General features: G+C 41.6%; 1 protein-coding gene across 1 annotated transcript in view; it reads right to left on the reverse strand.

The window, feature by feature from the left end:
- Window positions 1-219: 219 nt before the first annotated feature.
- The window catches only part of pex14 (peroxisomal biogenesis factor 14), a 45,268-nt gene continuing 30,411 nt past the window's right edge, over window positions 220-15,076 (reverse strand). Inside the window, exons 7-9 of the mRNA XM_082518423.1 lie at window positions 11,465-11,562; window positions 5,987-6,078; window positions 220-2,376 (exon numbers count right to left, since the gene is read on the reverse strand). Of these exons, the coding sequence (XP_082374549.1) occupies window positions 1,902-2,376; window positions 5,987-6,078; window positions 11,465-11,562 (665 nt within the window). The 3' untranslated portion in view covers window positions 220-1,901. The remainder of the gene's footprint in view (window positions 2,377-5,986; window positions 6,079-11,464; window positions 11,563-15,076) is intronic.

The following is a 15,076-nucleotide window of genomic DNA, read 5'->3' on the forward strand; positions in this document are numbered from 1 at the left end:
TTGCTACCTGATCTGCAACTGAACATATTAATCCATTTAATCTCCCAGACTATTAAAAGCAGCAAAAATTGAAGACCTAAAGGGCAAGTTCTGTGTAACTTGAGCTTGATAACAATTTTGCAATAAGTATAATCTATAATTCTACAGTTGCTTTTTAATACTAAAGTGCAGCGAAGTGTGTTCTGCGTGCACTGATGGTTTTAAAATAAATATAGGAGATTCTTGTTGAGATAAATCAAATTTATTACAGTTAGAACTGCAGTGAAGACAGTGTTTATTCAGTAAGTTACAGGGAAAGGACCCGTCACTGAAACTACAGTGGTTCTGAGGCATACTGAGTACACGTACACACAAAAGGAAACAAAACAAAACAACCTTAACTGCAATGTTTCCTGTTAAGCTTAATGTCAATTCAAATCACTAAACATACAATCTGCAGGCCAGGACAGGATCTCAGAAATGTGCAGTGTCCCCTCCACCTTTTCTGTGTCCCAATGGAGGCCATGTGTTGGAAGTGGAAATGGCACAAGCTGATATCCCTTCTTCTCACTCATGGACTCTTCTTGTTAGCTAGAGACGGAGTGAGTAATTCAATAAGTCAAGTATTCATTTATTACTTTCCTTTTCAATCATGGGGCAATTTTCTTTTACTTCCCCCATCCACCTCCACACTGAGAAAGAAAAAGTGATACGAGTTCTGCAACTTCCATCTGTGGCAGCGCTCGTTGTCTTACTGCAGCTTAATTACAAAATATTGGTGCCGTTTTCTGTAAAGATTACTCACTGTAGGAGGCCCTACATAATTTGGACCGGAGGGTTTGTCACAGAAAATAATACAATGCAACTGGGCTTTCTGTATTAGATTTCCGCTTTTAGCCTCCTTGACATTTCAAGCTGCATGAACTAATACATCTGTTATTTGTTGATCATTTGATTATTAACATACTTCACAAACCAAATCAGCTGCCCTGCTGGAGACACAGATACAGCTCAGCAGACAGCCTTCGGTTTTTCTCCCGCAAACACGGCTCGCAAAGATGCACAATTCAGCCCACAGTGAAAAACGAAAGTGGGGGGAGAGAGAGAGAGAGAGGGAGAGAGAAAAAAAACATTTATCTTCCCCTCCTTTGAGCGTATGAGCACTCTGACACCGGCATGGAACAAAGCCCGTCATCACATTCTAATCTCGAATTTCAGGGGTTTTATTTCACCCAAATGCCACCCTGCTGGCCTTGTAAATTATTGACAGACTGACACCAATGCGAAAGGACACATAAAAGAGGCTAAAAGCTCCGGCCCTGGAAGAGCTTGTCCTCTCCTATTCCCATCAACAGTGAGACAAACTCTGCTAATGCTCCACTGGAACCTCACGGTAACACCGAGACTCAAGCACCACCTTATGATTCCTGACCCGCAGATGCGCTGTACAGCAGACATATTGTGTGCGGCGCTGCCTCTTTGGTCTGAGTCTTAGTACAATCACAAGGACACCGAGGCAAAGCTGAGGATTATCTGATCAAATCATGGAAATTAAAGGCAGTAAGTCACACATGGTTAGTACTGCACAAAGGCTGATAAAAGTCATTCTGATTTGACTGCTGCTTGTCACTTGTCCTTTCAAAGAAACATCACAACATAGTGCTTGGCTCGGGATACAGTCATTTAGTTTGAAGAAAAGTAAAATGTGGTAACCTGTGTGTCATCACACAGGTCTGGCTCTTCTTATACTTGCACTCCTACTCCTCCTTCTGCTCAACGTTATGATGTGACAAAAGCAAGTGGAAACTCACAAAAAAAAGAAAGAAAGCAAGAAAAACCTGTATGTGAGAGCAGCGAGAAACAAAGCTATCAGCAGGGATGAGAGGTGGTCTTCTGAAGTGTTTTTGTACTCTTATGTTGGTCTAATCGACTTCGCTCTCGTTGCTGGCACCTTCGGGCCGCCTCAGTTTGTCTACCTGTTCATTAATCTGTCCGTCCCCACCTCGCCGGTCCTCTGTCTGCATGCTTAGACCACCCTCCTCCTCCTCTTCTTCTTCTTCTTCTACATGGCTGACATCATCTTCATCTTCATCTTTCCTCTCCTCCTCTCCCTGCACCTCCATGCGAACCTGGTCGAGGGGCAGCGCTGTGCCCAGGCCCACGGTGCAAATATCTCCATTGATACCATGGGCTCCATCGGGCCCTCCCAGTGCATCCTGGGGGCTGTGGAGTCCATTTTTGACGGGGGAGGAGGTGGTGGACTCGTTGCTGAGAGGGGAGATGTCACTGCTGCTGTTGGTGTGGCTAATGGACGGTGTGCTAGATGCTGCAGGTGGCTTCAGGGGGATCTGCCATGAGGGGATCTTAGGAACAGAGGGAGTGGAGGGGAACTGTTTCCTGTAAAGGGTGACAGACAACAGTGTTGAACAGAATTAGGCCTGATTGCAACTTCATCACAAACCTCGCTGTGAACAAAAGACGTGAAAAGAGCTTTCCCACGATGTAAACAACCATATTTGGACCTAATATGACCACAAAACCATGTATAACTTTCCAACCAAGCTCACGTCTCAACACTTTTTTGCATTTTAGCATGCAGCCGCACACTAACCACCCTATGTAATTCTCATAATTACAACAGAGAAAATGTTTTTTTCTCTTCCCCCCGAAACAGCCAGATGTTCATCACACCTGGTAAAGATGCTCTAAGATTTTTTAATTACACCCACTGCAGCTTTTAAGATCAAAAAGACAATGTTGAATGGGTTTCAGCACTTCTTGGTGCTTAAAAAAACAGTTTGGAGACGTTTTGGATCATTTGAACAGGAAAGGAACAAGTTTGGAGACAGATGGTGATACGGAGCCTTTATTTTGTAATTCAATCCTTTGCCAGAAAACTCATTGTGACAGTCAGGATGAAGTCAAGAAAGCAAATGACAAAGGGATTATTACTGATTAGAATGTATGAGGGGAAGAAAACAAGCTCAACTACACAGTACTGAGGCAATTTTCGTCCTCGCAGGTTTTCTGATGTACACTCTTACTTCAGGCTTCATTATAGACACTAATACATAATCATGCATGCTAATGGGCCTGACTGAGCTGGGCTGCGGCTGACTAGATTGCGGAACAAAGCTGAAAAGAAAGAGGGGACGTCTATCACCACGCTCACAGAAAAGGCCTTGCACATTTTTTTATTATTAACCATCACACTATAGGTACATCTAGACTTTGCAGTTAAGTAATTTTCAAAGTTTATAGCATTGCACAGTCTGTCCAACAGAGTAGCTCCAAGTCTATTGTTTATAATGCTGTCAGTGCTGAATGCAGCAGAGTGACATCACAGCTGACAAGACTGCGCTGCAGAGTGAAGCAACATCCTCTCAGTACTGGTAGCCGACTAGTTTTCAAATGACCTTGCTAAAGCATTATAATCATCAACTCTTTTCACAAAAAAGCAATATGAGCCATCGTATCGATATTATCAGAATGGTTTTACTCTGTATCAGTATAAATGTTGGCCTAAAAAGTCGGGTTCCATCTGGATTAGGAGATTTTCTCAGTTTTTACAATCTTATTTACTTTGTAAAAAATGAATATGATTTTTTTTATGAAGCTGCATCAGATCAACTGGAGTATATTAATGGTCACCTTTGTTACTAACACCAGTTGATGCCTGATGTATGTTAACTGGCCCACCCAAGTCACGAAATGTTATAATAAAGACTGATGTGATTATCGTGTGTTCTCTTGTTTTCTTATGTATTAGTACACAAACCTTCAGGTAATCTAAAGTAGTTTAGAACAAAGGTGTGAGTTCCAATTTTTTGTCTTAAAGAAAACAAACAAAAAAAATACTGCACAAGCCCATCAGGTTAGAACGCCACCTTGAAGCAGGCTCTCCAGTTTTTCTGTCACTGAACTGTGAAATCATCCCCTAGGGTCAGTCTGTCAGGGGTCTAATACAAGGTCATGAAGTGTCTGGGGGAGCACGCCTGGCGTGTTGTTCTGGCATAGAAACACAGATCTTGCATGTATTCCAAATGTGCAGCAGCGTTTGGGAGCAGTCAACTGCTGCTCAACGTGACAAACTTGTAGTAGATATCAGCTAAATTTACACCAGGCAGGTTTTAAAATTAAAAAGGTGTTAAAATTTTAGTTTTGGTAAGAGCTTTTGATGAGTGTGCAATGATTGCAAAAGAGCTTTATAGTTGCACGCTTTCTGAGAGTGTAAACTCAGACCTCCAGGGACAAAATATGGACTTTGAGTTTTGGTCCACTAACATTAACAACCGTATCTCACAGCCTTACTCAGCAAACAGGCTTTAGTGATGTGATGACAACAGATCACTGTTCACTGAATGTAAATTTGTCAAGGTATGTTTAATAGTCACCAAATAACTGTCACGCTCAAAGTTAATGTACAACATCTGCAAATATGATACAATTGCTGCTAGGTGTTGCATTAGAAATACACGTTTAAAAATATATATTATAATGTGTCAGTAGCTTCTATTAACTCTACACAAACCAAAACAAGTTTCAATGAAATGAAATAACCAGGTGCAGGTGTAAACTTAAGGTGTTGGATAGGCAGTTTAAATTTGATTTAATGTGTGGTGTAAAAGACGCCATCTAGGGCTGGGTATTGTCACTGATTTCTAGAATCGATTCGATTCCGATTCACAAGGTCCCGAAACGATTCGATTCAATTCGATTTGTATCTGGGAAATTTTGCCTCAGACAGTCAGAAATATTCTAATTAAGATCAGTACATTTACATTTTTTTGTATCTATAAAAAGGAAGCTGACACTCGCAAGACTTTATAAAAGGTGTGAGCATCACAGCAGAAGCCTTTGTGTCAAAGTAGCTGAAGATAAAACACAGAAAAACATGAAGGTGATTTTCCTGGCCTGGGATTTTATAAAAATACTCTGCAGTACATCAAAAACGAAAGAAAACCATTAATCAACATATGAACATTACCTCTGAAGTTACAGCGGTTTTAGTAGAGACACGGCGTTTTGCATTTTGCATAATTTTAAAAAGTTTCAATTTGTTCAGTAGCCCATTGAACAGCAGAAATTAGGTTTTCTTTTTGGAAGTAAGTAAAAGGGAAAAAAAACAGCGGCCGACAGCGCTGCAAATAACGGTAGATTTGAGCGTAACAAGCAAGCGAATAATACAGAAAACAGATTTTTAGACAGGAAACTGTTCTTGAAGTACAGAGAGAGCAAGAGAGAGAGAGCTGTGCATGACGTGTGATTTTATCATGTTGGAAGCAAAACAGCAAAAGTCAGAGGGAATCCATGACGATGTTTATGTGAAGCGTAGTTTGGATCTTCTTTTGCTGCTGGTTCGGTCAATATTGTTTGGAGAGAGATCAAACTAACAGCTTTAGAATCAGCGCAAAAAGGGCGTAAACACAAAGCGCGGACCCGCCGAAACATCAGAATCAGCGAGCTGTCGGCTTTCAGCCCCAACCGTGAGAAAGGCGACATCTCACTGATTCTGATCCGTCGGTGGGTCCGAGCTTTGTGTTTACATTTATGTGCAGAATCCGTGTTCCTGCTCTTATTCACTGTTTTAGCTGTTTGGTGGTTGTTGAAATTTTGTGAGGTTTCACCTGAGATTCTGGCGTTTAGGGCAAAATAAATTTATATTAAAAAATCGATTCAGGATTTTAATGAATCGATATCACGTTATCTGAGCCAGAATCGATTTTAATCGATAAATCGATCATCAAAACCCACCCCTAGTGCTGTCAAAAATCACATCTGAATAAGAGCTACCACATGCTAACAAATGAGTTGTTTTATGAATCAAATTGCATATCATGCTGATGGTGCTTTGTCCCAGTTTTACACTGTCACACAGTTCAAATGGACTGCATTAAGGAACTCAAATGTGCAAAAAAAACACCAAGTCCTAAGCCTTTCAATGCACACACACACACGCGCACACCTGGCCTGTTTCATGTGACAGGGGTCAGGATAACTTTGTTACCTGCTGAGCAGTAAGCCCTTCAAAGAGATGATCTCAGCCTTCAGCTCTCCTACTGTTTGGCTGTCCAGGATGCGGCTCGTTGAGGACGAGGCCTGTAGGAAAAATACAAGTGAAACACGCACAACTGTCAAAAACACACACACGAGCACTGTTCAGGGTTTCAGCACAATTGAGCTTTCTGTAGGACTTTCAACAGCTCCTCTATGATTGATTTCAACGATATGAGTTAATAAAAAAGGTTCTTTAAAAAAAAAAAAAAAAAAAAAAAAAAAGGCCGGCTGGTAAACAAACATGGTAGATGCAAATGCTAAAAGCCACATGTTTGTGTGTAGTCAGGTCATCCGTCACCATAACAACCTCACAACTGCCTACTGCCGGCGATGACAAAAAAGGACAAACAATCTCACTGTATCCACCTTTATGGCGTCAGAAAGTCCAGTGAGTGTGAATCATGCTGTTTTTACATAATTTTCCATACTATCTAGAAAAGATTAGGCCAGTGTGTTGTGTTTTGGATAATGACTATCTTGAACAATAGCCACATTCATGGAGGCAGACCAAAGCTTAGCAGTTTGTTTTGTCCTTTTTGTCTTTTATCAAAGGCGTGTGTAGCCATACACGGGCATTGGTGCAGCATGAAATGTTAAAGGGTATAATGGAAAAGTATTTGAATGGCAAATTGCTGCTGAAAATCTGTCTCTGCAGCAATTTTTTTTAAGGAACAAGCTGGACTTTGACTGAGACAGCTGTAAAATAGGGAGTTTTGATAAAGGCCTGGAATGATAAAACTACTAACTGAACAACAAACATGGAAATGAGGAAGAACCTGCAGGCCCTGCCTGCTTGCACCTGAAACCGATGTTTTCAGTGGGTTATGCATGTTAAAAAAAAGAAAAAAGGAAAAAAAGTGAGTCTTCAGAAGGCATCAAATAATGATTTACAAGGCAGGAGCGGGAAAACAAAACAAAAACATTTGTTACACAGAAGTCCATAAATTTTTACACTGCCCTTCAAAACTATTCAAATAAAGCTACCTGAAAAGGAAATGTCATTCTTTGGAAGAACTGCGCACAGATGTACGTAGCCTGCGGCGAGACTCGATTATCTAACCATGAAAATGTTTTGCAAGGTGTTAAGTAGATAACTGCTAACCATTCTTAGTCTAGTCCTGCACACAAAATACAAACATGCGTGAGGATAAACTGGCAAGACCAGAGGGAGTAGAAGGAGCAGACAAGGGAAAAAGTGGGATAAAAGAAAAGTAAAAACTGTAATTAAGACTCTCCTGACTCACCAGAGGAAGCTTGTTAGGAAGCGTGGACCCCCTATCGAGGGGAGAGGGATAACTTGGACTCTTTCGCTTGTAATTAAATCTAAGAGAAATTAATTGAATCACATCTGAAAGGGATCAGACTCATTTACAGTGGATGGAAGGAGGCAGAGGAGGAGAAGTGAAGGGAGACAGAAAAGGAGGCGAGTGGGAAAGAGGGGGTTTTTTTGGGGGGGGGGGGGCTCTTATCGCTCCTAAACCTTGCTGATAAGGAGTCGTGTTTTAGAGGTGGTGCATTGGAGGCCTGCTGAAGACACTCTTATTACAGCCGTCACCTCATTAGAACCATCTTAATCCCTCGCCTCCCCAAGGCACCCGTATAATAAGGCTGAATTCTGCTTCTCTCTCATTTTATGATGGGAAAAAAATTAATTGCTGTGTAGGCTGAGCTAAAAGATTTCCAAGGCGCAGAATCAACTGAAGAAAAAGGGCCGATTACTCCGAATAAGTGAATTGTAATGATTTCTATATACTTATGTCACATAACATTAGAAAAGAAGGCTTTAGAGCAGACTTGTTAACCACCAGCTACATACATAATATGCATTATCTACAGAGCAGCGCCATATAATATCTCACATCAAGGCTTGTCACACAACACTAACTCTGACATATGTCTTATTAAGTCTGAAGAAACCTAATTAAATGTTGGGCCAGGGCTGGATTTCAGCTCTGAGATACATTATGTCAGTATATATATATATACACACACACATTGTGTAAGAATCGTGTGTTAAGTGCACTGGGTGTTTGGATGGAGGCTGAGTGGTGGGGGTATCAGTGACTGCAGAGAATTGAAGTACGCCTCGCTTTAAAAGCCCCACCTGAAGTGCTGACACATGTCCAATAGACCGCACGACTGTGTCAGTTGTGATGTTTTAACAAACTGCTGATCAAAATATTTAACCGCTGCAATTTCTCAGCAGCTTTGATTACAAAAGCATCTTTTAAGAGACACTTCCAGCTCTTTCCAGCCATTACAGTGCAGAATCCGACCTGTGCGCTATTATACACCACGGCAGCCGTGGGTTTTTTTGCCTATGTTATTCATTTTTAAATGTACTTTGATATATGTTGCTTTTGTTGAAATGCTTTTCTTATGCAAATGCATGCGTCCTTGTGTTTTGTTTTGAACTGTATACACTTATATACCATATTTACATATATATTTTGAGATTCGGATACTGACTCCTCTGTCACTATAAAGAGATGCATCCAAAATTAGATTTTGGTTCCTAGTATGGGGACATGGATTGGATACCTCTAGGTAAATAATTCATATTTTTAATTTTTTTTCAGTTCACTTCATCAACACAAATACATGATTTGCTAAACTACTACCATAGCCTTGTATTCAGAGCTCCATTTCTAGAGTTTTGCTTTGTATGCTAAAACAAATCTTCAGAGCTATGCCTGTGCATCCCCTCCCCCCTCATGTTTGACTTTTACTGCACTTCCTGGTGTACAGGTGCAGGGCTCTGTGTGGCCTAAGGACTGGAGAACATAATTCTCCACTTGGCTCTTTAAATCGCAAAGAGCATAAAAACAAACAACCAAAAAACAAATAAACCCAGCAACCAAAACCCAAATAACGCAAAGTCAATCTAGCAGGGAGGTGCCACCTATTAAATTATCAACCGCCTCTGTGCTGGATGGATGCGGTTTCTTTTACTGTGTAAATACTGCTCAAAGTAAAGATTTCCTCTAACTGGTTTAAAAGCCGTGTAACTAATGTGTCTCGGGTGGATGCGTGCGTGTGATGGGGTCTGCTGGTTAACTAAGTGCTTCAGGAAAAAGAGGGGGAAAAAAGAAAAATATATATTACAAGCAAAGAAAAAAAAAAGACCAAATCTAGCAGCACCCAAGGATGGCAGCGCATCTGGCTAAATGAAGATAAATGCCTGTGGACCATTAGCAACAAGATAAGATCTTTAACAAGCCTTGTTTAAGAGTGTCTGAAGGCAAATTAATTCACAGTTATTCCGCCGGCAGACAGTGTGTTTTCTTGTAACACATGTATATTTATGATGGAATTAGCTTCAAAAGGAACTCCCCAGAGGAGTGTTTTTGAGTGGAAACACTGGTACAGTGCAATTGATTTCACTCTATTTATGCACTTTCCTACTGGCAGTTCGTCTTACGCAAGCCAAAGAGACGGTTTCTAATCTTCTATGTAGTATCCACTAATAAAGAGAGCCATCAGTGAGTTGAGACAGCAGGGCAAACACAGTTAACAGGCAGATTTGTAATGATAATAGAGCAGAAATAGACTTGGCTGTTTAACATCAGGGATGAATCATCCTGAGGCAAATCTATGCTTAACAGCAGAAGTAGAATAGAACAGCATGTCTTTACAGGATCATTTTAACGGAGAGAAAAGTGAAAAAGAGGGAAACTGTCCCAGGCTTTCAAGCCTGGAAATGTGCAGAATCAGCCTATGTTGTGTGTGTGTGTGTGCGAGAGTATTTAAACTCACTTCCATAATGAGGTCCCCAGTTTAGGGACAGTAGACGCGCTCCGCAATTGAGCGGTTTCAGACTACGAGAAATGTTTACTTAGCAGCTGAGGAAACAGAAGTCTCCATGTGTTTTGGGTTAAAGGCACATTTCCGCGTTGAGAGGTATAATTGCTAAGCGTGGCGCGCTTTGAGCAGTGTGGTGAAGCAAACCCTGAAAGCCACAAACGGTGAATGATAAGTAGCTCCCCAGCTCCAACATGTGTTTCTCATCAAAAATGCCGGACCTGAAAACAATTTTCCAATTTCCCCCCGCGGCCTGAGACAACAGAGGGGCCTCGTGCCGACTCGCAGGGAAAATTTAAGATCAACACTATAACTATAAAGCAGAGTTTATGATTTGTTTAATGGGTGTTTTGATGGGAAATATACTTTTTATACACTACTGCTGTCCAACAAGGCACTCATAGCAAATGAAGGGGACACTTTTTAATCCAATCTGTGATTTAGAGATAAATAAAATAAATAACACTGCTTTGTGCCGGAAGAAACTCATTGTTTAAACGGGGCCTCCTGTACGCTATCTTAGATAGTTCTGTTTCAGCTCAGCGTGGGATCAAATCAGATCACAGGTCCCATCATACATGCTGATTTAGTCCATCAATGTGTTCGTTCTACGCTACACAGAGACAATGTGCAGCTCAGATCCTGAAAGAACAAAAAAGAGCTCTGAGTCTTCAGTTTTTGATGAACCCCGTCCAGGGAAGTTATCCATATTTTTCCTCCTTGTTTGTGCCGAAGCAGATGTGTCCACATATGTTTTCCTGCCATATCCAGATGCTTCAGTTACACACCCATGTGCTTAACAAGCTGTGGACATAAAACATTGTCTAAGATTGTCTCTTCCAAGGCAATTTTTAGAGCCCAGAGATCATAAAGCAATTTATGAGCGCCGTTATAAAAAGCAAGCAACATTTCATCCCTGCACATAAGTTTTAGAACAATCACTCAATCCGATTCTCCTAAACACTTACAATTCTGAGGAGATTATGGACAGCGACTATAAAAATCAAGGCAAAGAGGAACGATATGGTTAAAGATTATGGTCCCATGATGAGCTGCACCTTATTTTTTTGTAGCTTGTGTTCTGATGATATACAGTATAATAAGGCTGTCTGTCTTGGGTAGTTATGACTCAAAGATTTTAGTACACAGAGGCCTCGAGAAAACCTCCTCCCTCTCCTCATCAATCTGGAGATTTTGAGCTGCAACCTCACGTTTACCGAGCTCTTCTGCAATTCCAAAGTTACTGCCCGTCTAGCTTTCCTCAAAAACATCAATCACAAAATAACGGACCTTTAAAAAGGTGTCCAAACTGCAGCGTGGCCTCGCTTACTGTCAGCACCGCAAAGTTGTTTCATTACACCGATGTTAGTCCACAATAAACATGTAATGAATAAAAACTTTCATGCTTTAATGAATGGACAGATTAAGATTTAACTTAGTTTAATTCTAAACTGGCCACAGCTTTATGTAGTACGTGTTCTAAAAGCTGACCAGTAAAACCGGCAAAAGAGGAACACGACGCTATCAGGTACAACGCCAGATTTCTACCTCAGTATTGGTGGTCTTCTAACAAATTGCTGGGGCTGTCAAGTGAAGGATACAGAGTTCCTGATAAACTGCTACCCACCTGTGATGCAGCTAGTTCCTGGGAGAGGTCCTGGATTTTCTGCTGCTGCTGGACCAGCACCTCCTGGATAGAGAGCAGGGTCTGCTGCAGCTGGCTGACTGTGAAGAACAAGCAGAGTAAGAGATGACAAAGTGATTCAAGTTAGTCTTTTAAAAAAGAAAGAAAGAAAAAAAAAGACGCGCAGCTTTATGTTTTATGATGAAGTTATTTAATTGATACAAAACAACTGTTTTCTTTCCACAATGACAGAACCGATGAGACTCGAGTCACTGATCAAAGCGGCCCTCTGAGAATTGTAATCAAAGCTAATACCGGGTAACTTTAGTCGCAGCTTTTTGGTCCGAGGCGTCGGGGGTAGATAGTGGGAAGGAGGGGGCACATAGGATGGAGGTATTAATCTCTAGTGTCTGAACTTAAATCAAATAACAGTCTCTAACCTTCCATTATCCACCCAGACACTGCCTTCTAATGCATCTTTAAATCCTCAAACGATCAACAAAGGAAAAAAACAAGGCTCTCATTTGGGAGGAGGCTGCCAGACAAAATGTCCCCCCTAATCCTAATAAATATTGTTCTTTTTCCATTGACTTTGAAGATTGAATTAGTTCAAGTGTTGGTGTTGGAGGAAGGTGTATGATTTCAAATAACACCAGGCACAGTTTGTTGCCCCTGCTTCCAGTCACGCGTGTATTACCAAACAATGCATTAAGTTTCCCCGAGCTGATTATATTACAGAAAACCAATAAACATTCATATAAATCATGGGCGTGTAAAGTGTTAAATCAAGCCTAATAGGATTAACATCAACAGATATTGTGGCGGTCCACTGCTGAGGTTGTCAGGCCAATGGTTAAAAGCCTGTGCTGCAGCCGGCTGGACGGGATGTAAAGAACCCCTGCTCTCACATTAACCCAGGCCAGGACAAAAGACAGAGCGCCTAGCTTTGGAGCTGGGCTTCTTTTGAAAAACCAGCACAGACAAAATATTTGATCTTTCAAAGACACTAATATCTTGCAGTGACACCTGTGTTTAAATGGGTGGAGTTGTATCAATATAGGTGGGGTGCTTAAACGTTTGATCTTTTCAAGCTTTCTACAGAATACGAGTTCGAGCAGGACTGCCGGTTGGGGCTGGAGACTTTTGTGCAAACAGTTTCAGTTTTTCAGTGAGTTTTGTAATCCAGAGGGCGACCAACCTTTCTAAAGACGGCAATAAAATTAAATGGTATGGCAACCCGTGCTTAAAAAGGTGTTACTATGACGGGGTGTGCACTTTAAACCGAGAGCTGCCCTATTAGTCTGCGATTCCACCTTACCACAAAACAGCTTATCCAGATGTGTGGGTCACTCTGCCAGCCTGTAATGCTGCGCCTCCCGAATTACCAACGCCACTGCATTTTCAGCCATCCGCAGCTAAACTCTTTTTAATGTCTCTCCAGAAAGTTGACTCTTTTGTATGGCTTAGACTCGTATTCCCAGTTATCACAGATATGAAGCCAGGAATATTAATAAAGTCAATGACTTTGGCCAGGCATGAATCAGAAGGAGGCTGTAGCTGCGATGTGTGCGTGTGTGCATGCATTTGTGTTAGAGAGAATCAGAGGCAAGATGATGTGTGGTGCTTGCAGCTGCTGTGAGAGGGATGCACATTGTGCATTCAGTAAATTATTCAGTAAATACCTCAATATAATGTACACTACATATGTCCAGGCCTGTCTCTGTCTTTAATGGCCAGCTGGTCACCAATATGGCTCCCACCAACAAAGAGTGCCCAAACAGCCGCACAATTCCATTACAGCCTGGGCGCGCTGAAGTAGTTCCAAGATCCATTCATTAATTGTCTGTGTGAAGTTGTAGGCAAATCATAATGGGAGTCAAGGCCCTTACTCTTGAGCTGAGGCTGGCGAGAGAGACTAATGTAGTCCCCATTCAAAAGGATACATCACCTCATTGCGCCTGGCACTAGAGAAACACATGAACTTTAACAAAAGGAGGTTCGAGCAATTGGCAGCGGCGAGGCAGTCGGTCGCTATTACTCAGTGCAGAGAGGAGCGAGAGGGAGAGGAAGACAAAGAGAAAGCAGGGGGAGAAAACTCTCAGTGTAATTGCAACCCCTCTCCCCAACTGTTAACTACAACAGTCATTAACTACAATAGCAGTGTGGCTACTGCAGTCATAGCAAATTAGTTCCCTCTATTGACTGAAGAAAAGACCTGTGTTTTTTTTCTCTCCCTTTAGAGTCTCACCTTCACACTGGGAGAGGGGAAAAAAAAAAACTTTTACTGAGAAATCCTGTCTTTGGTAGCAAACAAAACAGGGTTTGCAAGTTGGCAAATCTCCAATCAGTGATAAGTAGAGCAAGAATGGGCAGTGAAGTAGCCAGAGGAAATGTGTTTGCATAGTTGGGAGAAAATGACCATAAAAGAACATATATTTGTTAATCAGATTCAGGGCGGCACACCTTGCACGCGATCCTACACAATTGCAGCCCTCCACCTACCTTTGCCAGCCAGAAAACAATAGCATGGGTGTGACTGGATAAAATGATAACAGCCATATTTTCATCTGCACTACGTTGGTCCGTGACAGAAGCCATAAACTCAGATTCTCGATTTGTTTTCATTTGGAGATGACGGGAAAATCAAACAAAGGATGTCTGTATTTAAAATAATCAGATCGTATTTATAATCAAGTTCAGCCCCTCTTTGTCTCTCAGGCTAAAAAAAAAAAAATCTACATAAACACAGGTCTCTCACTATAGAGCCTGAAAAACAAGTGAGAGACGTAAACAATTTACTAATAGATTAATAATATAAGGTTTACACCTGTTTTACAAATGAAATATGAATTTTAAAAAATTCATTAAGGCCTACCAAATAACATTTGAGACAAAGCTTACCTAAACAGTGCGACTTTCTTTTAAGAAGTGGCATTAATGTTTCATTTAATACCCTATAACCTTGCATGTTTTAGAACTCCGGAACATTTGGTTTAATTTAAAGAATCTGAAAAGGCACCTTGGAAATAAAATGCCTTTTAATTATTATCATTAACACAAAACAAACAATACGGTGTGCCAGAGCCACCTGTCTGAAATGGGGATTGGTAGCTTTCCGGTGAAAAACACACTCTAGTTTAACACTACTGCTAACGAGACCAAAGTTTCTCAGAGTGCCTCTCTCATTTACGCCTCCCTGGATTTTTAATTATACTGACGAAGAGCACGGAAAGCATCTCTCTCCCCGCTTCTTTCTCTCCCTCCACGTCTGACAGCCAGGTTGAGATTCCTCACCTGTCCAACATGGGAGCCGCACCTGTCACCATGCACTTAATCACACCAGGCCCAGCGCTGAGCCCAGACGCCACACAGTGCCACTGCGACTCGTGCACATCATGCACACAAACACAAACAGACACATACACGCGCGCACAAAATTAAAATGAACTTTATGCCCACCTATGGGGAAGAGGGTGGATGATGATGATGGTGGCGATGGAGGTTTGGATGGGGGTGAGGTTGGTGCAGGGCGGAAGGGTGGGGGAGAGATGGATGGAAGGGGGGAGTGAGACGGGATGGGTGGGGTGGAAGAAAAGTTGTCATTTCCCAACTCCT

The sequence above is a fragment of the Aulonocara stuartgranti genome (assembly GCF_965226115.1).
Source record: "Aulonocara stuartgranti genome assembly, chromosome: 20".
NCBI lineage: Eukaryota > Metazoa > Chordata > Actinopteri > Cichliformes > Cichlidae > Aulonocara > Aulonocara stuartgranti.